At 40.0% G+C, this 23124-nt stretch overlaps 3 protein-coding genes across 10 annotated transcripts; 1 reads left to right on the top strand and 2 right to left on the bottom strand.

The window, feature by feature from the left end:
• Positions 1-1453: 1453 nt before the first annotated feature.
• On the bottom strand, positions 1454-6158 carry LOC141769721 (ras-related protein Rab-27B-like). Of its 2 annotated transcripts, none has more exons than XM_074639093.1 (6): positions 5784-6158; positions 4836-5008; positions 4633-4718; positions 3815-3918; positions 3456-3579; positions 1454-2353 (listed from the first exon to the last, which is right to left on the bottom strand). In XM_074639093.1, exons 2-6 carry the CDS (start codon positions 4986-4988, stop codon positions 2164-2166), a joined length of 657 nt encoding a protein of 218 aa, XP_074495194.1. In that variant the 5' UTR covers positions 4989-5008; positions 5784-6158; the 3' UTR covers positions 1454-2163. The 2 variants fall into 2 exon arrangements, with proteins under 2 accessions (XP_074495194.1, XP_074495195.1); XM_074639094.1 differs by having other exon boundaries at positions 5789-6158.
• Positions 6159-6276: 118 nt separating this feature from the next.
• On the bottom strand, positions 6277-11429 carry poli (polymerase (DNA directed) iota). The gene is made up of 10 exons (XM_074639087.1): positions 11165-11429; positions 10882-11010; positions 10643-10807; positions 10057-10203; positions 9609-9845; positions 9294-9472; positions 9006-9097; positions 8796-8929; positions 8317-8537; positions 6277-7756 (listed from the first exon to the last, which is right to left on the bottom strand). Exons 1-10 carry the CDS (start codon positions 11259-11261, stop codon positions 6980-6982), a joined length of 2178 nt encoding a protein of 725 aa, XP_074495188.1. The 5' UTR covers positions 11262-11429; the 3' UTR covers positions 6277-6979.
• Positions 10085-23055, top strand: LOC141769715 (uncharacterized). Of its 7 annotated transcripts, none has more exons than XM_074639086.1 (16): positions 10085-10224; positions 13517-15045; positions 15117-15212; positions 15852-16107; positions 16508-16851; positions 16960-17103; positions 18134-18248; positions 18340-18405; positions 18490-18630; positions 18785-18898; positions 19011-19084; positions 19204-19308; positions 19952-20067; positions 21252-21390; positions 22337-22457; positions 22695-23055. In XM_074639086.1, the coding sequence occupies exons 2-16, from the start codon at positions 13852-13854 to the stop codon at positions 22781-22783; spliced, it is 3114 nt and encodes a 1037-aa protein (XP_074495187.1). In that variant the 5' UTR covers positions 10085-10224; positions 13517-13851; the 3' UTR covers positions 22784-23055. The 7 variants fall into 7 exon arrangements, with proteins under 7 accessions (XP_074495187.1, XP_074495186.1, XP_074495185.1 ...); XM_074639085.1 differs by having other exon boundaries at positions 15849-16107; positions 18487-18630; XM_074639079.1 differs by lacking the exon at positions 10085-10224 and adding an exon at positions 11894-12317 and having other exon boundaries at positions 15849-16107; positions 18487-18630.
• Positions 23056-23124: the final 69 nt, after the last annotated feature.

Genomic DNA, 23124 nt, shown 5'->3' with positions numbered 1-23124 from the left:
TAGTAAACAAACTGAGTTTGCATTTACGAACAGCTGCAACCAGCTCCAGAAAACACAACTGTTGGATCAGTGAAAAAGGGAGAGACACATTTACAATACTTACCGGGAAAAATGTAAAGTTCGACAAAAAGGTACCGGACTATTTTGTGACATAAATCATGGCGCTAGCGTGGCGAAAAACATCAGGACAACATTTTGGACAGTTTCTTCAATACCAACAACTTATCTTGAGGTTTACCACTATTTCAATTATAAAGATTACTAAAGAAGAGAATTCACTATTTATTATAGAGGTTTTGTTGACGGGGGAAAGTTATTTATTCATCATATCAATTCCAATATTTGTGACATCAAACAGAAATGAATGAATGTTATGTGCATCTCGTATAAAGAGCATGATCCATTTAAATGACATTGCATGTGAAGCACTAACAAATCTTTTAGGCTAGTTTTATACAACCTTTTTGAAGAATGTTTTGAGGGTAAAAATTGACTTCTTTGCTATTGTTTGTATTCCTGATGGTGTATTCCTTAAGAATATCACCTTTTCTTTGTACGAGAGACGTTTGATGGCTAAAAGAACCCTAATATATTCCACATGGGACCAAACCTCTACAGATCAACTTAAGCTTTATTTTTTGTAACTGTAGATAATCTTGGGTTCTCGATAACAGTCCACCCCGCAGACTTGAAAGCTGGCCACATGACCCGTCTCATGACTCTGCGACATGGGCTCCTCGTTACAAACTCAATGGCTCAGGCCGAGGTTTAATACACAGAGCGATGCACTCATTCACACATAACCAGATAGTAGTGTGTGGTTTTGTGCTCATTCAGATTTAGCGTGGTAGGCGTTTGCTCGACATCCCGTCCCACACAAAGCGTTTCTTTTTTGTCCGTCTCCTTTAGACAAGATGATCATTTCAGATTTTTGTGTGCTGTCTCCAAATCACAGTGCAGTCACCACCATGACAACACATATCTGATGAAGAAGTTTGACTTTTAGGCCATTTAATTGATGCCATAGATGTGTACATTTAAGGATAGTTTCTGTAGTCCCCGTCATTAGGAATGTTTTGTACACCAAAGAGAGAGAAATGTTAGCTTGACACAGATGGATTTGGGATTTTGGAGGATGTATGACAACTAACAGCAAGTATTATTGTATAAGAAATGGAGTATCCCTTTTTTTGATGTTGAATTTGATGTTGAATATCACTTTTTGTGGCACAAAAATCATTTTAGACTTTTTTGCTTTTCAGCCAAAGTAATGTGGTAGAGTTTATTTGTGACTCCATGAATGTCCTCGATTTGTTTGGAAAAATCCACTGACATGAATGCAGGACATTTTCTCTTAATTTAAATCAAAATCAATGTGTAGAATGTGTGTAAACAATAATGATGCTAACAACGTCTGTGAGGATTGTATTTCCAGTCAGAATAACAGTATAGCTTTTTGTGCGTTACATTTAAAATGACAAGACAGTGACATATACATAACCTAAACATAAAACGTCTTTATTCCAAACGCAGCACAATACAGGATTTGTTCCAACAACCCTTTAACATTCTTGTACTTGTGTTCGATCTGCATGGCAACTTTGTTCCATAAAGCATAAAAAAGCTTGGCCGCTTATGTACATGTCGTATAAAAATCATAAATCATGTAAGTGACTTTGCTATCTTGGTTATTCTAACGATCATTCATATAAGAAATGTAACCATGTCTTAAATGTTTTTTGATTATACTCCATGATAAATATACGTTATGTGCCTGCATATTCCTTCCATCAATGCCTCAATGTGTCAAATAAAAACAGTATTTTTCTCTGATATGACCCATTTGAAGACGATAATTGACTCTTTTTTCGCTGAATCAGAACCACTTGGTGTTTTTGAAACATTTTTTTTACAATACCTATTCATTTACTGTACTATATACAATTTGTAAGGTCTTGTTCTCCTGTATCTACGCTTTCTCACAATGCACAGGCTGTGAATAAATAACATTTCAGACAGCAGTAGCTGATTTTAAGATCTCAAATGATCTTCTCACCTAGCAGGCACTCTGGTCAAGCTCCAGAAAACGGCAGCGTTTTAAAAATGCAGTGTCATTTAGATGCAAATGTAAAAAAAAGAAATGAGTGGCTGCTGGTGGTAACATCAACAGGCACACCTCCTCCTGGTAGGAGCCTCCTCCTCTTCGTGGCTGACGACGGGGCTGCCGTTGGGTTCAGAGCTGGGGCCCCCGGGAGAGCTCTGGTCCATCCTCTTCATCACCAGGTCCAGCAGGGTGGTCACCGCCTGGTCCACATCGACGCCCGTCATGGCACTCGTCTCAAAGTAGGGGATGCTGACGAGAACAGAGAGAGGAGTTTGCTGACATTTAGTGAATATATTGTGTATGTATTAGTCCTCAGTAGTTCAAACTAAAAGTTATTTTTTTTAATTTTAGAGGCCTGAAGAGGCGAAACTATTCAGTATTTGGCAGGGAAAATTGAAAATAGCAATGCTCTAAAAAGGTAAACACAAGTTTGTGAAGCAGATATGTATTTTCTTCTCTTCACTTTAATCTCATGACCCCCAGCATTTATCTTGTGACCCCTTGGTGGGGCCCTGACCCACAGTTTGGAAACCACTGTGGAGGAAGGTTGTAAGCAGTTCACTAGCTCCATCCTGTGGTGTACTGGTGAAGGAGGCATTGCAGCATCTCAGCAAACCTACTCTATTTAGTACTTACTTGGTCATCAAGGTATACAAATAAAAATACACTTTAATAAATGAGAGTAATATTAAGCTAATATTGCAGCTCTACACTCATATTGATTGACAGGGTTTTAGTACGAGGATGCTAGTTACTACTTAATTTAATAACAGTTAAAGGATTTTATTATAATAATATTTGTAAACAATACTGATGTAAAACTGGACAATTTTGAATTCTGATTCAGTCAAGAAACAAAGTCAAAGTCTGTTTTCATCAGTAACTCAAACTGTTCTGTGTGAATATAAATGAATACAAATGTGAAAACTTCTGCACGCCCCCTCGCTTACTGCTGATATAGTTATATTCAACGTTTCAGTCTGTTCGACCTACAAGATAATAAATGTGCAAATGTTTGTTCGTCTTTCGGCTACTCCCGTTAGGTGTCGCCACAGCTGATCATCTGAGATCTGATTTTATGATCCACATATTTGATTTGTCATAGGCTTCACCCCGGATGCCCTTCCTGACGCAACCCAACCATTCATAATAATAAATGTGTAAATAAAATATGTAATGACTTGAGCCTTAAATCCTCCCTTATGAGGACATAACTATATTGTTCTTTTGAATGTGAGGCATCAGGTGTTGTGTGTAAACTGGCCCCCTTCACACAGTCTCACTCACACACTGCCCTTAACATGTGCTTTAACTAAATTAAACAATAGTGCTGCTATATGTAATGCCTCACCCGTATCTGTCTGCCAGATCTCTGGCCTGTCTGGCGTGAACATCCCTGATATCCCGCATGTCTGCCTTGGTGCCCACCAGCACGATGTCTGGACTATCACAGTACGCGTTGGCCTGCAGCTGACCTGAACCAACACAGAGGAAGTCATTTAAACCCATGAAATGCAAATTTACATGCATGAGCAAACTTTAAACTCAAGTTTCCTCAACTCTCTCTCTCTCTCTCTCTCTCTCTCTCTCTCTCTCTCTCTCTCTCTCTCTCTCTCTCTCAACTTTGCATCTCACTCTCAGTGGCCACACATTAATCTAAAAGAGCGTTGATCTGAAGCAGAGCAGTGCTGCTGCTGAGGTGACACATACTCATCCAGTTCCTCACGTTGAGGAAACTTTGCTGATTGGTCAAGTCGAACATCAGCAAGAAGCCCATGGCGTCTCTGAAGAAAGCTGTGGTGAGGCTGCGGAACCTGAAAGCAGATTTGTTTCACAGTACAAAGCTCCCATGTGAAGATTTGAGCCACCATTTGGTCAGGACGGAAATATCTCAGCAACTGTTGGAGGGGGAATCCCACTGAGGTTGAGATTTGTGGTCATGAATTTGACAATCTTCAAAATTTACTCTAAATTTTGGTGAGGAAAAACTGGCATGGCCATTTTCAAAAGGGTTCCTTGACCTCTGACCTCAAGATATGTGAACGAAAATGGGTTCTATGGGTAGCCACGAGTCTCCCCTTTACAGACATGCCCACTTTATGATAATCACATGCAGTTTGGGGCAAGTCATAGTCAAGTCAGCACACTGACACACTGACAGCTGTTGTTGCCTGTTGGGCTTCAGTTTGCCATGTTATGATTTGAGCAACTTTTTTTATGCTAAATGCAGTACATGTGAGGGTTTCTGGACAATAGTTGTCATTGTTTTGTGTTGTTAACTGATTTTCAGTAATAAATATATACATACATTTGCATAAAGCACACATATTTGCCCATATCCCATATTGATGAGTATTAAATACTTGACAAATCTCCCTTTAAGGTACATGTTGAACAGATAAAAATGTGTAATTTATTTGAGATTAATGGCGATTAACTACGGACAATCACGCGATTAATCACAATTAAATATTTTAATCAATCGACAGCCCTAGAAACTATATTGTGAACATCAAGGTTAGATTTACCTCTCTTGACCCGCTGTGTCCCAAAGCTGAAGGTGGACTTTGAAGTTCCTCTCAGTCGTCCCATCAGCACCTTTCCCTGTGTACATCTGAACCAAACCACACAACAAGCCTCTGAACTAGTTACATAATAATTTATTTAAGTCAAGAATCCTCCTTGTGCAAGTGTGCACCTATTAACACATTACACACCGAGCATGACTCACCACTCTCTTTTCCCTGAAGTCGATGCCCACTGTGGTTGTGAACTTGCGGTTGAACTGGCTGTCGGTGTACCTGTAGAGGAAGGTGGTCTTTCCCACGCCCGAGTCCCCGAGTGCCAGCAGCTTGATCAGATAGTCATAGTCCCAGTCAGCCATAGTGCAGCTGAGTGCTCAACCTGCCACAGAGTTCAACTCACAGTCCAATGCTATTGACGGATCATGAACCATATAGGAGTTTAGAGAAACCTTGAGGGTGAGTAAACTAGAAAAGAAAACGTGAAATAGTTCCACCTAAGCTGCAGTTTTCACTGTGAGGGTGCAGGACCATCACACAAGCTTATCAGGACGTCATAACTCCCTCGCTCATTAGGCTCTGATCAGAGAGGGGCGAGCCACATGACTTGAGCTGGCTTCCACATGAGCAGTCAAATGTCTCGCCAGTTTTCTCAGCCTTTGCTGAGTGAAAAACACGGGCCTCTGTTTGAACAGACAGAACTCCCTTTTATTGACCTAAAGGGCTACGGGCAGACAGCTCAACACTGAATGACGCCACTCAAGTCAATGCAATGCTTCGGTTACACTTACAGGCCAGTATAAAGGCAGCATTGAAAATTAGATTTGGTGACGCAGGAGACAAACAATCCTCAAGAATAACAGTTATCTTCTTCAGTATATTAAAAAAATGTAGGGTATTTGAGGGCATTAAGGAAATTCCAGCACCACAACAGTGACAAGACATAGGATACTACCATGAAATCTAGTTATTTCCCATGTGCATCATTAATGGTGTTGTATTATACTGTATGTGTGAGGAGAGGCTGAATAATCAACCCTCTGACCTACAGCAGTCTCTGTTTATCTGACAAAACACTATCAAACCATATTTCCTCAAATACTAACTGACACAAACAGTTTCACAGCTCCCTTAAAATGACAAAAAAAGTCACATACCTTACCAGTCTATCTGCAGGAAGTGCCAACACTCATTCATACGTCGCTCAACTCGTCCTGATTGAATAAAATAATCACTATCATGATGCGATGGCCCATCCTGAACCTTTCCCCCCTTCTGCTTACATGTGATCCAGGGAGGAGCGAGAACCAAGCGGGGCTGTGCTTACAGACCTTGTGTTTTCTGGTATTTCACATGAGAGGGGAGGAAAAAAAGCTCTTTGAAAAACTGGATGTGAGCAAATAATGTGAGCCTCTGTGGATTTCAGTGGAAATCGTCCAACCAAGGAGCGAGGCCCCACTTCTAGAGGCTAAGCAAAGTAATCCTGCTTCTCTCTAAACAGAACAATATTTAAACAATAAAACCCCCAAGCTAAAGATTTAATAAAGGTCCCTTTAAGAGTTTGGAATTTACTTTTATCCATGTTTATGAGTGGTAACATAAGAAGGTCGCTTCAAGTAAAAGGAGATTTCACACAGAAAAATCAAGCAGTTTGTAGATGCTTTGACATCAAAATTAAGTTTTATAAACAATATATTCTTATTTCCAGAACAGCAAATAATCTGCATATTAACACTGACATACAGGGGTGGACAAAAAAAGAGAAACACCTTACAAAATACTTGAAATAAATACCAACTCGGTCAAGTTCAAACTTTTCTTTGCCAGTAGCGGAGAGTAAACATTAATTCTTGACTTTAGAGACTCACTTATTAGTTTCTTCTAAAGCATTCAGCTGATATATAGTTGAAACTTGCAGAAAAATGTTGTCTTTTTTGTTCAAACTTTCTAAATCATTGATTAATTCATTAATTGTTTTTAGTTGATGCTGGTGTGGATCTAACTGTAACCACTTTTCATCTTTTTTCCAAAGCAATTTTCTTATTTTTGGCATAATGTTTTAGACTTTTACCCCAACGTTACTCTACATTATTGTACTGTATTTGTGAGTGATGCATCAGAAATCATTTTTATGATACCTGTGATCCTCCATATCTGTGTAGCTGCCTTTTTTAATTTTGATTGATAGTAGTGTCACCAAAAAACATCTCCAAATTGTTTCTTGTGTTTCTTTTATTTTGTTCACCCCCTTTACATATATCACCTGAGAACAACTGAAAAGATTTTCTTTAATATAAATAACATACAAAAAGAGTTTGTCCTGTCATGAATTACCTTTAACAGAAGTCCCTCTCTAACTGGGTTTGAAATACTTTAACAGATTGTTTGCCTGGCTGCCTTTTCCTGCAGCCTTTCCGTCTTTGGTCGTCGAGCTTCTCCCTGGTTTCCTGGACGACGGCGTCTTCAGGACCGGTTTCTGCTGCTTCCATCCTGACATCAGCTCCCTCTGAAGGTCCGGCGGAAGCTCAGAAAACACCTTAGGGTCCACATTTCCCGGGAAGTTACAGTCAGAAGACCGAGGGAATGACGGTGTCCCTTCTTCCATGACGTCTTCTCCTGGAAACGAACTTGGCCTCTGGTGATTCACGGTGGTCGGCCTGTTATTTGGATCCAATTTCTCTATAGCCTCGTTTATGTCTTTAGTATTTGGTAAGTCAGTAAATGACAGTGGAGGCTTGTCTTGTGTTACGTGGGGGATGTCAACCACTGCAGATGAGCTCGCTGGAAGGCCGGGGAGAGAGTTTGTGTAAGCAGGAGATAACAGCTCCTTCTGGATTTCCTCAGGGAGAAGCTTGAACACATCTGGGTCAACATTCGGGGGCAACCGATGTGTCACTGTGATATTTGCTTCTTCGGGGTCTGACCTCGCTGTGCTGCAGGATACTCCCTGAAGCGAAGGGTCTTCTACGGCAACAACAGGCCTCTGTTTTCCTTTAGACCCACATAACGCTGCCTCAGAGCTACGAGGGCTTTTTGTGGTCTTTTGAGGAGGGGTCTGTTGAGTAATCACGCTGTGTGTGTTGACCTGATGATCTACGCAGTGACTATCCCCACTCTGAGAGGAAGCATCCTATTGGAGAATAAAAGAGGAGGAGAACAAATTAGTTCAGGAAATTAAAAGTACTACCACACTATTTCTAAGAAGAGAAAACCTTAGGGTCCACATTTCCCAATAATATAATAATAATTCCTGTCGATATAATTAAATCAATGTGACCTGGATCCAGATAAGCACTCTCTGACAGGTTTTAGCTCCTCAAATGTGAGGATCTGCTGCTTCTCTTCATCATATATAAAAGTAAACCAAATATAGCGGTGCAGGAATTAGTCCTGAAACCCTGAAATGACTTAGCATTTTAACACTTCCAGTTCCCTCGTCTGGAAGTCAATGGGTTTTTAGTTAGATGCCTGAAATAAGGTCTGTGGTTAACACAAGCTGAAGAGATTTTAACATTTTGTTCTACGACATAAAATATGTCAGTGAATATCTCGCTCCTGAATTTTGAAGCTTTTACGTGTCTTAAAAAAGTCGGTTGCTACAAGTGGCTTAATGAGACTACTGAACATCATCATGCCGACTGGTCTGACTGAATGAGCCTGATTATATACTGCATTACTTCCCTGTGCTACCTGGCTTTGTGATGAGAAGATCTGTGTATTTCTGGGAGACGTGCTGTGTGTGAAGAAAGATGTTATGGAGCCCTTTCCGCTGACGGCGGCTCCTCTGGTCTGCAGGTTACTGAAGCAAACGTTAATGAGGGTGAGGTGGAATGCGGCGCCGCTGTCCACCATCTTGTGGAAGAGCTTCATGGCCAACGAGACCAGCTGGACCACAGCGTCATCACTGCTGCCTATGGAAACATTACAAGAAACGGTGCTTTAATGACAGCAGGACATGGAGATGACGAGCAGAGCAGCTTTAAAAATATCTTTCACAGAATTTAAGGACTCAAAATTGGCAAAGTTTGTGAGTTTAAGTTTGACATTACACAGGCGTTGTACTTATGGAATTGTAATGGGCTAAATATACTTGATAAAGTGTCTACATATGCCATCCTGAGCTCTTGCAGGTGGGATGTCACAGTGTCCTTCCTGGTGCAGGAGCTCACCAGAGGTGATCTTCTGTCCGATGTGGTTGGGGATCGGACACTGCCGGCTCTCCCGACTGAACCACTTGTTGGTCGCCGAGTATCTCCGGATGGTCAGCCGGAAGGTCTGAGGCTGCCTGCCGTCTTTGTGCATCCTGGTTTTCAAACAGATGATGAAAAGGTTAGATTCAGTGCCTCGAGCATAAAAGACCACGATGACGAGTGTCTCACCTCTCCACCAGACTGCTCAGGAGCTCTTGAATCTTTTCCAAAACGTCTTTAGTTGATGACATTTTCTTGAAGGAGTCTTCGTCACTGAGAGACTGCAACATGAATTAAGGAAAACGTATTGTAAAATATAACATGTTTACATCAAAAGGGGCCTATAATTAAGAACTCTGACGACTCAAAATAACAATAAGGTCTGCAATGTTCATGAGTGTGCAGACTTGTACCACTGAGTCGATAACTACTTCGACCTAAGAAGATACACGTCATTTCTGGGACATCCTAGCCTACCTGAGGGGCTCCAGTAGGGGTGACAGGTGAGTCATCAACACCGAGGGCCAGATTCTTCAAGCGCTGAGCGCTGGGGCCTCCAAACTCTCTCACCAAGTCATTCAACGGGAAGAGCTGAAGGTCTTTCACGCTGACCAATCCCAGGGCCTGAAGTCTCTTAGCAGTTTGGTGACCCACCCCTAAGAATACATGATGGGAACACAAATATATTGTCAGGGATACTTGATACATGTGGGGGCAAAAAACATATTAAAGAGCTTTGAATTTAAAAATATTTAAGCACACAAAAGTTATACATAAGCTGATTGTGTATACCCGGTATTTTGCGGAGGCCGCTCAGGGAGCCCATGATGTCGCCGACGTTCTCCGACAGCAGGGTGGTTTGCTGATTGGGTTTAAAGGTGCCTGACACCAGTTTGGCCAGTAGCTTGTTAGTGGCGGTGCCAGCGCAGCCAGTCAGACCCAGTTTGCTGTGGATGGCTTCTCTCAGTTCCGCTGCAATGTGTGAACCTAAAGCCAACCGTGGTTGATCACTGGCTTCAACATCTGCATCTGAACAGGAAGAGAAAAACAGAAAATGCAATCTCTTCAATGGAATCCAAAAGTAAACGTTACATGTGGTGGGAAACTGAGAGTGCAATGCAAATATTTTTTACATGTTTTAGTTTCTTGGCTCGTTTCACAACTCATTTCCTGGTTTCAATGAGCCAGATGTACAGTATGTACATAGATGTACAGCTACACACCACAAAATGTGACTCACTTAAATGGTTGTAGACGTGTCCTTTAAATGAAAAGTTGTTAGACTCCGGTGTCTCTGCTAGCCTTCTTTCTACCATCTTTGTGACGTCCATGAAGTTTTCATCAAATCCAAGCCTCTCTACCAGCGGACAGTAGGACATCAGCAGCTCTGGATGGAGGACAAGTAAAGGTAAAGGGAGAGGAGCAAATAAATACAAAATACACACGATGTAAGCTAAAGGAAACATACACTTAAATTCCCAAAATAGCTTTCTAACAACCATCAGAGAACAGCGTGATGCGGTAATCTGTGGGCTATGTATGTGTAAATGAGGAAAGCACAGATAGTAGTAACAGTGGTAGCATAGCAGGAGTGTGCGATTTTTACAATTAAACTGACTGACACCAAAAACCTGATATTTTGTGTAGATGTTTTAAGATAGCTGTTATTATCTGCTACTACCTAACAGCAAATGGACCCACAGGTTAGAGAGGAATCTGTTTATTGAGTGTGTTTTGGGTGGATTTTACTCTAAATACTAAATCCTTTTCGACTATATATATTTTTTTATTAGAATACAGCTTTATTTGCTGAGCATCCTGCCTACCTGTCAGTTTATAGGACATTTCTCTGTAGTGTGTCAGGTCTTCTCCTTTAACCAGCACCAGCTGAGGACATTTCTCCTTTGCATCGGTCACAGACATCAGCTTGGTGACACCCAGATCTCTTGCCACATAGTTACAGGTGACTATGATGTTTTTCTGCTGAATACCTGATGACATGAGAGACATTATTGAACCACAAAAGTGTTATTCTTCAGCTGCAGAGGATATGTTATCACTTTACCTAAAGGGACCTCTCTCAGTGCAGGGTTTCTGATCATCTCCACCTGAGCATAGAAGCAGTCCAGGTCAAAATGCAGAATGACTCTGTGTGCAGGTGTTGTTGGTCCTGATGTCTTATTGAGGCTTGGACCTGAAACAAGAGATTAAACATACAATGATTAACCATCTGACACGTATAGATAGGTTTCAGACAGAGCTGTGTGTCTCTCTGCATGTCAAAAAGCCAGATGAGAGCCAAAATAAACTGTATAGTTAGCCTCAGACTCCCAGTCTTCATACTTTACCAGAGGCAGCAGTAGTGGGGCTAAGTGGGACTACATCCGCGAAACTGTTCTTCCACTCGGTTTCATCCTCTTCCATCTCATCCTCGCTGTTATCCATTTCCAACAACGCAGATTGTATGTGTTTTGGAGACTTTAATATCCCAGATGAGACCACTGTTGTTGTGGTTGCGGAAGGGAAAGTGTACCAAAACAGTGGAACTACTTTTTAGTTGTAGGTCCTAGTCCTGTTTTAGGCAGCAGCGCCATCTGCCGACGCGGAGGGATACCGGCGAAACAATGAACTGCAGTCAACTGTCATGGCTTTATTTTTTATTTATTTATTTAATTATTTTTTAATGCGGGGATTACATTTAACAAGTTTTATTTCCTGAAAATATAAATATTCATTGACCAAAACAAAAAATATGAATTTGTAATATTATCATTGGTATTTTTTCAATTCTAACGGTCGTCTCGCGAGCTACAACAGAGCTTATATAAAGGAGGCAGACGTGACGGGAATTTCAGTTGGAGCTTGTACGAATTTTTTTTTTTTTTTTTTTAATGCGGGGATTAAATTTAAATTATTTTATTTCCCAAAAATATAAATAATCATTAACCAAAAAAAAATATTAATTTTGTATAATTATTGGTATTTTTTCAATTGCTAACGGTCGTCTCGCGATCTATGACAGAGCTTATATAAGCGGGGCGGACGTGACGGGAATGTCAGTTGGAGCTTGCACGAATTTGTATTTATTTATTATTTTTTTTTAATGCGGGGATTCAATTTAAATTATTTTATTTCCTGAAAATACAAATATTCAAAAAATGTCAACAAAAAAACAATGACCAAAATTTGTTTTAATTTGTATTATTATTATTGTTATTTTTTCAATTCTAACGGTCGTCTCGCGATCTATGACAGAGCTTATATAAAGGAGGCGGACGTTGGGTGAACTTCAGTTGGAGTTTACACCTGTTGCTCGACGGTTAATCAAACCAAACGTTTTTTTGCGTATCGTGATAATGTTTCCCTCGTTTGGTCTTTTTGCTGATATAAATTGTCCTTTTTCCCAACGTGGACATTGTGAGCGGCCGCACTGTTTGTACAAACATGCCACAGAAGTGACGGATATGTCTGGTGCCTCGTCTAAATCTACGATAGTTGCAGGTCAGTGTTTTCAGGTAGCTAGATTTAGCTAACGTTATCTAGCAACAATTTCAGTTGTGCGTTAGCTTTGTTGTTTTTTGCCTGTTAAAAGTTTTCAATTAGATATACAACAACATTTAAGAGTAAAGTGGGTCAAATAATTTAATATAGACAGATAATAATGCACACAGTGCACTATACTCACTTTTTAACAGTCTCTTCTGCACTATATTAATTTTTAACAGTCTTCTGCACTATATTCCTTTTTAACAGTCTCTTCTGCACTATATTCACTTTTTTAATAGTCATATATCACAGATGTTACCCTGCACTTTATTCAGTTTTAACAGTTTTCTTCATCTTGTATTTTTATATCTGGTATATTTCTTTTTGTACTTTGCACTACTAACTTTTTTACTGCCTTTTTACTTATCTATCTGTCTATCTGTCTGTCTGTCTATCTATCGTTAGCTTAAAGATGAAGCAACTCACTTTTGTACTAAAATTCTTGACTTCCTTGCATGTTTTTTTTTTGTTTCTTTTCAAATAAGGGTTAGAAATGTACCCAAAACTAACTGCTATAAATGGTATCACATTTATTTTCCCTGTAATTTTATAATAAGTGATGTAATTTTAAAATGTAGCACACTTGTGGACAGGGAATGAAATTAGCACCTGCCTCCTGCCAAATTCAGGGTAAATGTTGGCTTTGGCAGGTAAAAATGTCAGGTCACCTGCCATCATGGCAGACAGGTTTTCCTTATATTGAGATATAATATTTAAAAAAAAGCAATTCTAAAGCCTAAATTAAATGTAGTCAAGGATTAGGGTTACATGTTTTATTCCAAAATTTTATGGTCTGGTACCACTGACTCAGTATTTACAATTTTATAGAGTCCTACCTAGATTTCAGAAGTGGCAGACAAAAAAAAAAATAGTGGCCAGTAGAAATATTCAGTGACCTGCCACAGTGGCAGGTGAGGAAAAAGGTTAATTTCCGAACCCGCTTGTGGGTCTATTGTCATCTTGGCTGTTTTTTTTTAAATTCAGATGCTTGAAGCTTTTGTTATAAGAACACAAATTATGGTAATGTAAAGATGCAGTTACAGGTCACCAGGACTCCCAACATCTTATTTATATTTAAACCAATCTCACCCGGTATTATTTTCCACCATATCACCAATGCTAATAAGTCCCTATTTCATATTCCTTTTGTACAGGAGTGCAAAATGGCTATCCAGTGAATGATGAGACCAAAGATGACTCCCTCCAGGAGCTGGAGCGGATTAACAAGGAGATTGAAACTGTAAGGCACGAGGTGGAGCAGGAGCAAAGACGACTGTCAAACTACCAGACTGCACAGGGAGACAGCATAAACACTGCGACTAATTTCTCTGTATCGAAGTCAGGTAGAAATGTAGACGGAAGTCCTTATGGGCTGTCTTCATGCACAGATTTTACTAAAACATACTCCCGGGCAAGGAAGTACGTGGTTGACAACTCAAAGCCAAGAACCGATTTGGAGTATGACCCTCTGTCCAACTTCTCTGCTGGCATGCGGTCTTACAGCTCATCAAGTAAAGAGCAAAAAGTGAAAAGCAGACAAGGTTTGAAAAGAGAAAGAAACACTGTACATTGTGACCAAAATAAGCCTGTCGCGTGTGTGTCTCTGCTTTCTCGATCGCCATCTCCAGAGCCACTTGATGACTCTAATGAAGACGAAGTCCTTATTATTGACATTCCTCCCTCGCCTGACAAAAAGAGAGTGAGAGCTCAGAAACCAGTTGATTCTGTTGCTGGCAAATCCCTCCAGGATAAAGTGGAGGAATTGGAGGAGGTCAAAACGGTGTCTATTTTACTTCTAAACGCTGATGAGTGCAAGATAACCCCTCCACCTGCGTCAATGATAAAAGAAAATAGAGTTAGTAGCAGTGCTGAAAATAATCTTTCTGAACACAAAGAATGTGAAAATATACCGGTTGATGGGAGTGTAGTGGAGTCAACTGGCTTTTTAGAAGACCTACAAAGTGAAAGTCAGAAAATTACTCACTTACGGGCTGCTGAAACAGTAGTGGAGAAAAATCTTGAACCTGCAAATCCTTCTGCCACCACAGACCAGCGAGATCTCAACTGGAACAATGTGAAAGTGGAAAAGGAAGAGAACACGTTTCAGATTGAATTGACTCAGCGTGAGCTGCCCCATAGTGTTAAGAAAATGAATCCACTGCAGCCACATCATTTTCTACCACAGAATTCACTTTTTTATAAAGCTCCAGTTGCTAAGTCAGACTCGCCAAGCAGACAACAAACCAAGCAAGCCCAGACAGCAGAGCAGAACAGGGTTAGTAATTCGTGGTCTTCCACAAAATGTGTACCATCAGTGCTGCCACACAGCGGGAAAACACCAAGTAAAATGCCAGGACAGATTCAGGGTCAAGCTGCTGCACCTGAAAGCTACCGTGAGCCAGCAAAACCAGCTTCAGACAGCGGCCAAGGTCCGGCTCGGCACGACTTGTCAGCATCCAGTTTGGCAAACAGAGCTGAACCATCATCCGCATCAGCTGGACAGCTTTTCTTGACCGAAGACAATGAGGAGGTTATAATCATTAGTTCCAGCTCCAGTGATGAAGATGAGGTCAACTATTCAGTTGCGGATCTGTCGGACAGTGACCCAATGGAGGAATGCTACAGGATCTTCATGGAGGCAAACAACGAGGATAAGCGAAATGAAGAGCAGCCTGATGTGTATGTAAGTATGCTGTAGACACTCCAGATCAAAGATGAAGAAAAAGATCTTTTCCCTCACCTTGTCATTTTTAGGTTGGATCTGTGGATGTGGAGTTGCCGAAGTTAAACGTCAAACCCAAAGCATTGCCAGTAAAGAAGAGGGTTGCTCATGAAGTCAAACATACAGAGGTACATGGTACATACGCATGATAGGGATAATGTTGGGGAGGCACTCCTGAACAGGAAAAGGTAGAAATAAACAAACAAAAGACATCATGAATTAAAACTCCTATTAAAAATAACTTTTTAATAGTATCAAATACTGTAAGAATCTAACGATATTACTTCAAAAACACTGTACACAGCAATTTTATTTTTTCAGTGCAGATTATTTTCTAGATTAATCGATTAATCGTTCGGTATAAATTGTCAGAAAATAGTGAAAAATGTCCATCAGTTTCTCACAGTCCACGGTGAGGTCTTAAAATGTAATGTTTTGTCAGTCCAAAACCCAAAGATATTCAGTTTAATATGGTATAAAATAGAGAAAAGCAGAAACTCTCGATATTTGAAAGGCTGAAAAGAGCTTCTTTTTTTTTTTGCCATTTTTTAATTAAAAATTACTTTACCGATGAATCAATTAGTCGACTAAATGTTGCAGCTCTAATATGCACTCATGTAGTAAAACTAAATCCATTTGATAATATGGTACAATATATATATATAGATATAAATATTAGATGCGTATTTCAGAATGGCCATTATTGCCTTGAGATTATTTTTTGTACCTTGAGATAATTTCTTTGATTTACCTGCTCTGTTCAGCAGCCTGCGGCTAAGAGCAGACCTAAGACCCAGGTGCTGGTTCCCCTACGTGAGCCTGCGGTGTCAGGATCTGCCTCCCAGCCCTCCATCACCTCCAAGATCCAGCAGGTACAGCAGAGAGCCTCCATGCTGACTGCTTCAGTTAAAGGTGGTCAGGCTTTTGTTTCCGCCACCTGTCAGAGGAAGCCAGAGACCCAGAGTGCACCTTTTCCTTCAACTCAGACCCCTGAAAACCTGCAGCCTGCTCCTGCGCAAAATGGTAAGCATCTGTTCGCTGTATAGGATGGGATTTAATAGGTTAATTATTTTAGAAAGATTATCATTAAAAATTAAAATGTCAATATCAAATAGTGTCCCAATATATTAATGTAAATAAAATGTAGGAAAATTGATACACTTCATTGTCTAATTCCCAAATGTTTTGAATTTAAATGCTATTAATTTTTGCTGTCATGTCTGTATGTAAGACATTGCCATTTTACCAGTAAAACATCTTGAGACCTGCTCTGTTTTTAGATAGATAAATCGATCGATCAAGCATAATTTCTTTCCTGTTTTCGTATGCAAAAATTTTAAGTACACTTTCTTCTTGTGGTGTGTTTTAGTAGCTTTGCTTGAATGCATTACGTCTGCATGTGTGTTTTTATTTTATTCCACAGTTTGCATGAACTACATATCTTTGAGAACTGCTGTGATCGGAGCGGACAACAACTTGCACTATATCCTCCCAGAGGGCATGTTCCCTCTGCCTGTCACTTCCAGTTCCAGCCAAGTTACTTCAGTGCTAACCCCAATCAGTCAAGTGCACACGGGCTCTGTCGCTGTGAGACAAATGTACCATCCAATTGCAGTTACCCCTGTGCAAAGATACCGCACAACAGCACCTGTGCTCATTCCTGCGCCGGCACGTAAACCTTCGCTGACCTCTGCCTTTGCATCGGCGCATTCGAGTCCAGCTGCTTCTTCCACTACTCCTCAAGCTGCTGTCCATACTCCTGTTAAGGTGAGAAGTAAAATGCAGCCTTTGTTTGGGCCATTTTCAAAGACTTGAACTAAACTTTTCACCAAACATTTCATCTGTTAAATATTAATAAGTTATCTATTCTTTTAGCCAGTGCCTACTAAACGTAAATTGAAGCAGCAGTCTGAGGCCGCCAAAGACAAAGTGACCCATGACATCCGACAGCGTTATGTCAACATGTTCACAGAGGAGTTCCTCAAGACAACAGCCGATGTTAATGATGCCTTTGAAAAGGTGAGCTTGTGCCACTTAAAGGGATAGTTTTTTTTTTGTAGTGAGGTTGTATGAGGTACTTATCCATAGTCAGTGTAGTCTCCTACCTAGATCTACCTTCACAGCGCTGTGTCAACACTAAAGAAAGGTCTGGCTCCACACATTATCATTCTGGTATAGGGGAAAAAACCACTCTGGCTTGTCTGTTTTGGCACGGAGCCTTCTTCAGAACGCTCTGAAGAAGGCTCCGTGCTGAAACACTGATGTGACTTTGGCCAGTTAAACAAGTGAAATGCTAATATTTTGTCCGCTTTGATTTGGAAATCGGGGATGTGCTACCCTATCACATTTTTTAACACTCATGTTTTGTTTGCGGCCGGGATGCTCCGAGCAGATACACTGTCTGCTAGCTAGTGATGACATGGGGAAGAGCAAATTCATTGACACTTGGCTATTCAACCAAGATTTTGTGGCGTGGCTGAAACCGGTACCAGGCAATGTATACGAGGCACGGTGTATTTTGCGTAAGAAGTATTTCAAACTCGGCACAATGAGAATCAAGACAGTCGAATCCCACATGCAGATTGAGGCCAGTGTCTTATGAGAGCGCTCCGACTTTTTTGTGTAGCCCCTCTGATCGCTTCTAGCTGAAAATCTCAGAACTTTTCAGTAAGGCGCTGTGTCCTCAGCCAGCACAGAACGCTATATAGACACTCAGCCTAAGAAACACAAAACGGCAACAGACGCCAGGCAATTCCAAATTCTGTTCTCAGTAATTGATGATTTTTTTCCCCCTTAAATTTTGCTTATAAATTTGGTCTTAAATTTCGTTCCGAGTGGCATTAAAAAGGTCTTTAAGTCTTAAATCTAACTGGCCTTAAGCTGTAAGAACCTGTGGGGGGCGTGCCGACCGCCATCTACTGTAGGTAATACTCTGACTACTGATAAGTACCTCACCCCCACTTCAAAAAATCCGAACTATCCCTTTAATGTCATCCTCACTGACAAACTACAGCGTGGATATTAATTTCTGTCCCTGTTATGTTGATAGGCAGTTGCTGAAGAGAAGTCTGTGTTTAATCGCAGTGTGAACAAACTCAAATATCAGACTGTTGTAGTGAATGCACTGAAGAGGCTGAAGAACCAAAGCGCTGTTGCTGCTAAAGGTGAGAATTTCTAAAAAACTGCTCTTCATGAAATGTGACGCAAGATAAAATTGAGTTATATTTAAGCCATTTATATGTTTTTCTGGTGAAGATGAAAATGAAGTCATCAGCCAAAGATCCAAAGGCAACATTTCACTTAACCTGAAGAAGTTTAAAGGTGAGAATTGGTTTCCTTTTGAATGCATTTGTCATTTCATTCAAATATTTTGACAGCTTCTCAGTGAATTCCTTTTTCCAGCAGATGATATGGCATTTTATGAGAGTTTGAAGGACTATATTTTGACTGAGGAAAGGCTGGCTGAGATCAACTATCCTATCCAGCACCCAGAGAAACCTGGTTGTGCGGTTCTTTTTGTTGACAATAAGAAAGGCAGTGCAGACCGTAAGTGAAAACATCATACTCCCTGAAAGGACAATTTGATGCTATTCTCATATTATATAACTAGAGGGCACACTCAACCTGTGCTGCTGCAATGAGGGTTTCTTTTCTCTGCACATTTCACTCTGATGTGCTTCTTCTGTTTTGTTGGTTCAAGCCCTCAAGAGGATCTGCTGTCGATGTGGAGCTACGTACTCTGTGAACCAAATGGGCAAACACATCCGTAAGGAGGAGTGTAATTACCACTATGGGAAAGGACTTACGAAAAGAGGTGAGAGTATAAACCATAGTTTTATGCTTTAAAAACATCTCAAATGTTTCAAAGTGTGTACCATACAGTTTACAGTATCAGATGATTGTGTGCATTTTTAAACCGTTAACAGTGCCAGGTGGAGTGGAGACCCGCTACAGTTGCTGTGAGGGAGTCATGGGAGCACCTGGATGTCAGGTGTTTAAGGTAGGAAAAGACGGAGTGAGAGATTATTCCAAAACTTTATTCTCTTCTAAAAACCCCTCAAATGAATTGGTGGGTAAATGTTTGATTTTTCCGTTATTTTTTGGCCTCATCTTCACCAGTTGCATGTCCATGATTCCCTCAGCCTGGATGGGTTTGTGTCGACCGCCCCCAGACATTCCTCAGATACGAGCTGTCCTGGGGTCTACTCCTTGGATTGTGAAATGGTGATCAGCTTTTTTTAAATCTTCCTAATGTTGAGCACTAAACCCCAATTCATTTGTAGAAATTTCATTAGAATAGTACGACCACAGAAATTCACAAAAGTAAAACTAATGTTTTTCAAAAAAGACAATATACTGTAACTTTGGTTAATTGACAGAATGAAACATTCTTCAACACCAGATCGTCTTTATTTGCTCCGAAAGGATTACTGTATATCTCTTCAGCTTTCCCCAATATACTGTGTATATACACTAGGGCTGTCAAAGTTAAAGCAACCTGCGATTTTTCATATGAAACTAGACTACAAAACCGAAGGAATCCATTGGCACCAACCATGTCATACTAGCTTTTCACAAAGGAGGCTAAATAACGCTCCAAACTTAGGCTAAATTTTGGCAGGGAAAAACTGGCATTGCCATTTTCAAAGGGGTCCCTTGACCTCTGACCTCAAGATATGTGAATGAAAATGGGTTCTATGGGTACCCACGAGTCTCCTCTTGACAGATATGCCTACTTTATGATAATCACATGTAGTTTTGGGCAAGTCATAGTTATTATGATTAATGTTATGATTTGAGCATATATTGTTATGCTAAATGCAGTACTGTTTTGTCTTGTTAATTTATTTTATTTTTTTCCTCTTAGTGTTACACCATTCATGGTCTGGAGCTGTCCAGAGTGACGGTGGTCAACTCTAGTCTGCAAGTCATCTACGACACCTTCGTCAGACCTGATAATGAGGCCACTGACTATAACACCAGGTAATGTCATTAGCTACTTGGCTGTGTTTTCTACAGAACCCAAACATGTTGTGTACACCTACTTTACAATTTATCCCCCCTCTGGTAACGACCCAAATCTGATATGGAAACTGGCAAGAACCAACAAATTGGATATTAAAGCACTTGTATTGTCTTAAATAAGAATTTAGAGAGCAAATATAGGAATACACAGTTAAAGCAAATGGTCTTGCCCATTAGCTGAAAGGCATTGGAAATTTACATTACCACACAACAGATAGAATGTCCAATGATCATTACTAATGCAGGGTGATACGATGATGGAAATGGTACAACTACTGTATTTATCACTGCATTTTTAATCGGCCAACTGTATGGTGTCAAAACAGTCTCATAAGTATTCACAAACAAATGTGAAGTTATGTAACTTGTAAAACACAATCCACAAATAAATGCAGAGTGATTTGGATCTGTAAATTTATTTTTGTATCTGTAAACTTGTGTATCATCATTTGTACATCAACCTAGCATTTTGGAAATATATTTGTGATATAAGTATATTTATTTTTGAGACTATTTTACCGTTGCCGTTACACACAAAATCCAAAATGTTATGTGACTCGCGTCTCGTAAAACACAATGCACAAATAACTGTAGAGTGATTTGTACCTGTAAATCTATCTGTATTTGCGCCCCTGATTTACAACTTGTATATTATCATTTGTAGATAAACACAACAGTTTTAAAAAATACAGTCATATTTTTACTAAAACCTCCACATTTGCATGGCTTAATAACATTCACAAACTTTATATTCATTTGCGAATAGCTAACGTAGCATTTTAAAATGGAAATCTATTTGTGGGGTTCCTGTGGATCCTTCTGAGACTGTTTTACCGGCATGTGTGTGTCAGAAAAAAAAATCACAAGTGCAGGGAAGAACCAGCGCTCTCCAGTAGGTGGCGATAATGCAACATTTTTGGATGTCAACTGCTGCTGCACATTTCAGCAACAAGGCAATTCAAAGTGCTTTACATTGTACAGAGGCACAGATACAGATTTACAGATACAAATCACTCTGCATTTATTTGTGCATTGTGTTTTACAAGTTACATAACTTGACATGTGTTTGTGAATACTTATGAGACTGTTTTAACACCATACAACTGCTCTATCAGTAGCCTGTGTGTGTGATACTTGTCAAGGTTTTCCGGCATCAGTGAGGAGGATTTGAAAGGTAACCGCACCTCCCTCAGAGAGGTGCAGGAGACCTTATTGAGATTCATCAGCGCCGACACCATTCTGATTGGACACGAACTGGAAACAGACCTTTGTGCCCTCAAGGTGAATACTACAAGCTTCTTTGCAACATTATTGGCCTTCTTGTTTGCATAGATTCTTTCACAAGATCTACTTATAGCAATCCTGGCTAACCTGCGGCCAGTCACATCAACATGGCCACCAGCCAAGCTCTAAACGATCTCCCTGCAAAGAACCTTTTTTTTATATTATTTCAGGAGTATCCCTGTGCATAGTTCATGCTTTCATTTATTCATTTTGATGCCATGTTTTTAATTTGTATGTGTATTTTTGTTGAGGAGGTGGGCTTTTTATAATATGGATTATTGATGACCTGAATGTACAGGGTGTTGACATACTAATGTAAATACCTCATGAGACAGTACAAACTCTGAATTAATGTGACAATTCCAAACACAGCAACAACTCTGGGTCATAGAAGGTTGCAAAGTACCAGCTTTTCTCAGCTGTTAGAGGAGTTGGGCAATTAAATTTTTTTAAAGCAACTTAAGAAAACTAAGCTATAAAAATGACAATAGTATATGATATGTCAGAGGAAGAGTCTCATTAATCATGACAACATACAGTATGCCAGATGCATAACTGCATTGACCAAGAAGAAGTGTGGCCATGAGTTGAACAGGTATATAATGGACGTAAGGGGTTAACAAATGCTAGATAGCATTCAACATTATATGACCCACTTTGGTCAAAGGTCTAAAAGTCTAAGGTACTTTTTCATCAGGTATTTCTCTCAACCATTGCACAACTGGTTTGACTTTGAGTAACCATCTTTTAAGTGGATCAAAAGTGTGAATAGAAAGCGTCACATTTTTGGGCCCCAAGCCTGCTGGTATGCCATGCCATTGGCCGAGTTTTTGTTTTTCCACCTGTACCTACAGTATTCTCTATGATTCCTGTGTAATTTTCACTTTTCCAAAGAGGCTACCCCCAGTAATAAGAGCTTCAGTTATCTTCCTCTCTGCTGTAGTTGCTCCATGGGACGGTGGTAGACACATCAGTGGTCTTCCCCCACCGTCTGGGCCCCCCTCACAAGCTGACCCTTAACAACCTCACTGCTGAATACCTCAGGAGGATCATCCAAGAGAGTGGTGGGTCATCATGGATAACTACAGCCACCATACTACTGTCTGTTTTAGTTGAATGTCCATATACCATACATCTGAAACAAAATCTAAATTCAAATAAAGAAATGGATCATAATCAGACTACAAACTTTGAGTGTAAAAACCAAATCGTATGTATTTACAACTGTGTAATTAATTTATAGCTAATGCATGTTTTGTCAATGTGAACATTTGTTTACACCGTGTTGATGTTTCTCCCAGTTTGCGGCCATGACACTGCAGAAGACGCCGCTGCCTGCATGGAGCTTATGTTGTGGAAAGTCAAAGAAGACGGAAAACTGAAAAAATGATGGAAATAAAACATGATAACCCCCACACTGGTCATACATAAAAAAACAGATGCTGTTATGCAAATAATATAAAATAATATCTATTTGTGTTCTGATGACATGGGAGGGCTGTTTATTTTTTTTGTGTGATTACTTAATTTATGTTAATACAATATTTCCTGCATGTTAAATTTTGATTGAAAGCCCATGTGTCCATGCCTGTTTAAATATTTGTGAAAACCTGAAGGGGTGGGTTATCATCCATATTATCCAAATAAAGGCACATAATGAAATCTGTGTTTTTTTTTTTATAAACCTAAACCAGCCAATGAACATTCAGCAATTAATGTCCAATTGGCCTC

The sequence above is a fragment of the Sebastes fasciatus genome, chromosome 6, assembly GCF_043250625.1.
Source record: "Sebastes fasciatus isolate fSebFas1 chromosome 6, fSebFas1.pri, whole genome shotgun sequence".
NCBI classification, from domain to species: domain Eukaryota; kingdom Metazoa; phylum Chordata; class Actinopteri; order Perciformes; family Sebastidae; genus Sebastes; species Sebastes fasciatus.
This window is presented reverse-complemented; position numbering and strand designations above follow the sequence as displayed.

Excerpts from the sequence above, each read along its gene's own strand:
- LOC141769721 (XM_074639093.1), bottom strand. The coding sequence starts at position 4,988 with ATGGCTGACTGGGACTATGACTATCTGATCAAGCTGCTGGCACTCGGG. Across the intron at positions 3,919-4,632 it reads GACACAGCGGGTCAAGAGAG|GTTCCGCAGCCTCACCACAG; the intron begins GTAAATCTAACC and ends ATCTGCTTTCAG. Across the intron at positions 3,580-3,814 it reads CAACGTGAGGAACTGGATGA|GTCAGCTGCAGGCCAACGCG; the intron begins GTATGTGTCACC and ends GTGTTGGTTCAG.
- poli (XM_074639087.1), bottom strand. The coding sequence starts at position 11,261 with ATGGATAACAGCGAGGATGAGATGGAAGAGGATGAAACCGAGTGGAAG. Across the intron at positions 9,473-9,608 it reads CGGCCTCCGCAAAATACCGG|GGGTGGGTCACCAAACTGCT; the intron begins GTATACACAATC and ends ATGTATTCTTAG. Across the intron at positions 7,757-8,316 it reads TCTTCTCATCACAAAGCCAG|GATGCTTCCTCTCAGAGTGG; the intron begins GTAGCACAGGGA and ends ATTCTCCAATAG.
- LOC141769715 (XM_074639079.1), top strand. The coding sequence starts at position 12,173 with ATGTTTCCCTCGTTTGGTCTTTTTGCTGATATAAATTGTCCTTTTTCC. Across the intron at positions 18,899-19,010 it reads GAAAGGACTTACGAAAAGAG|TGCCAGGTGGAGTGGAGACC; the intron begins GTGAGAGTATAA and ends AACCGTTAACAG. Across the intron at positions 20,068-21,251 it reads GCCACTGACTATAACACCAG|GTTTTCCGGCATCAGTGAGG; the intron begins GTAATGTCATTA and ends ATACTTGTCAAG.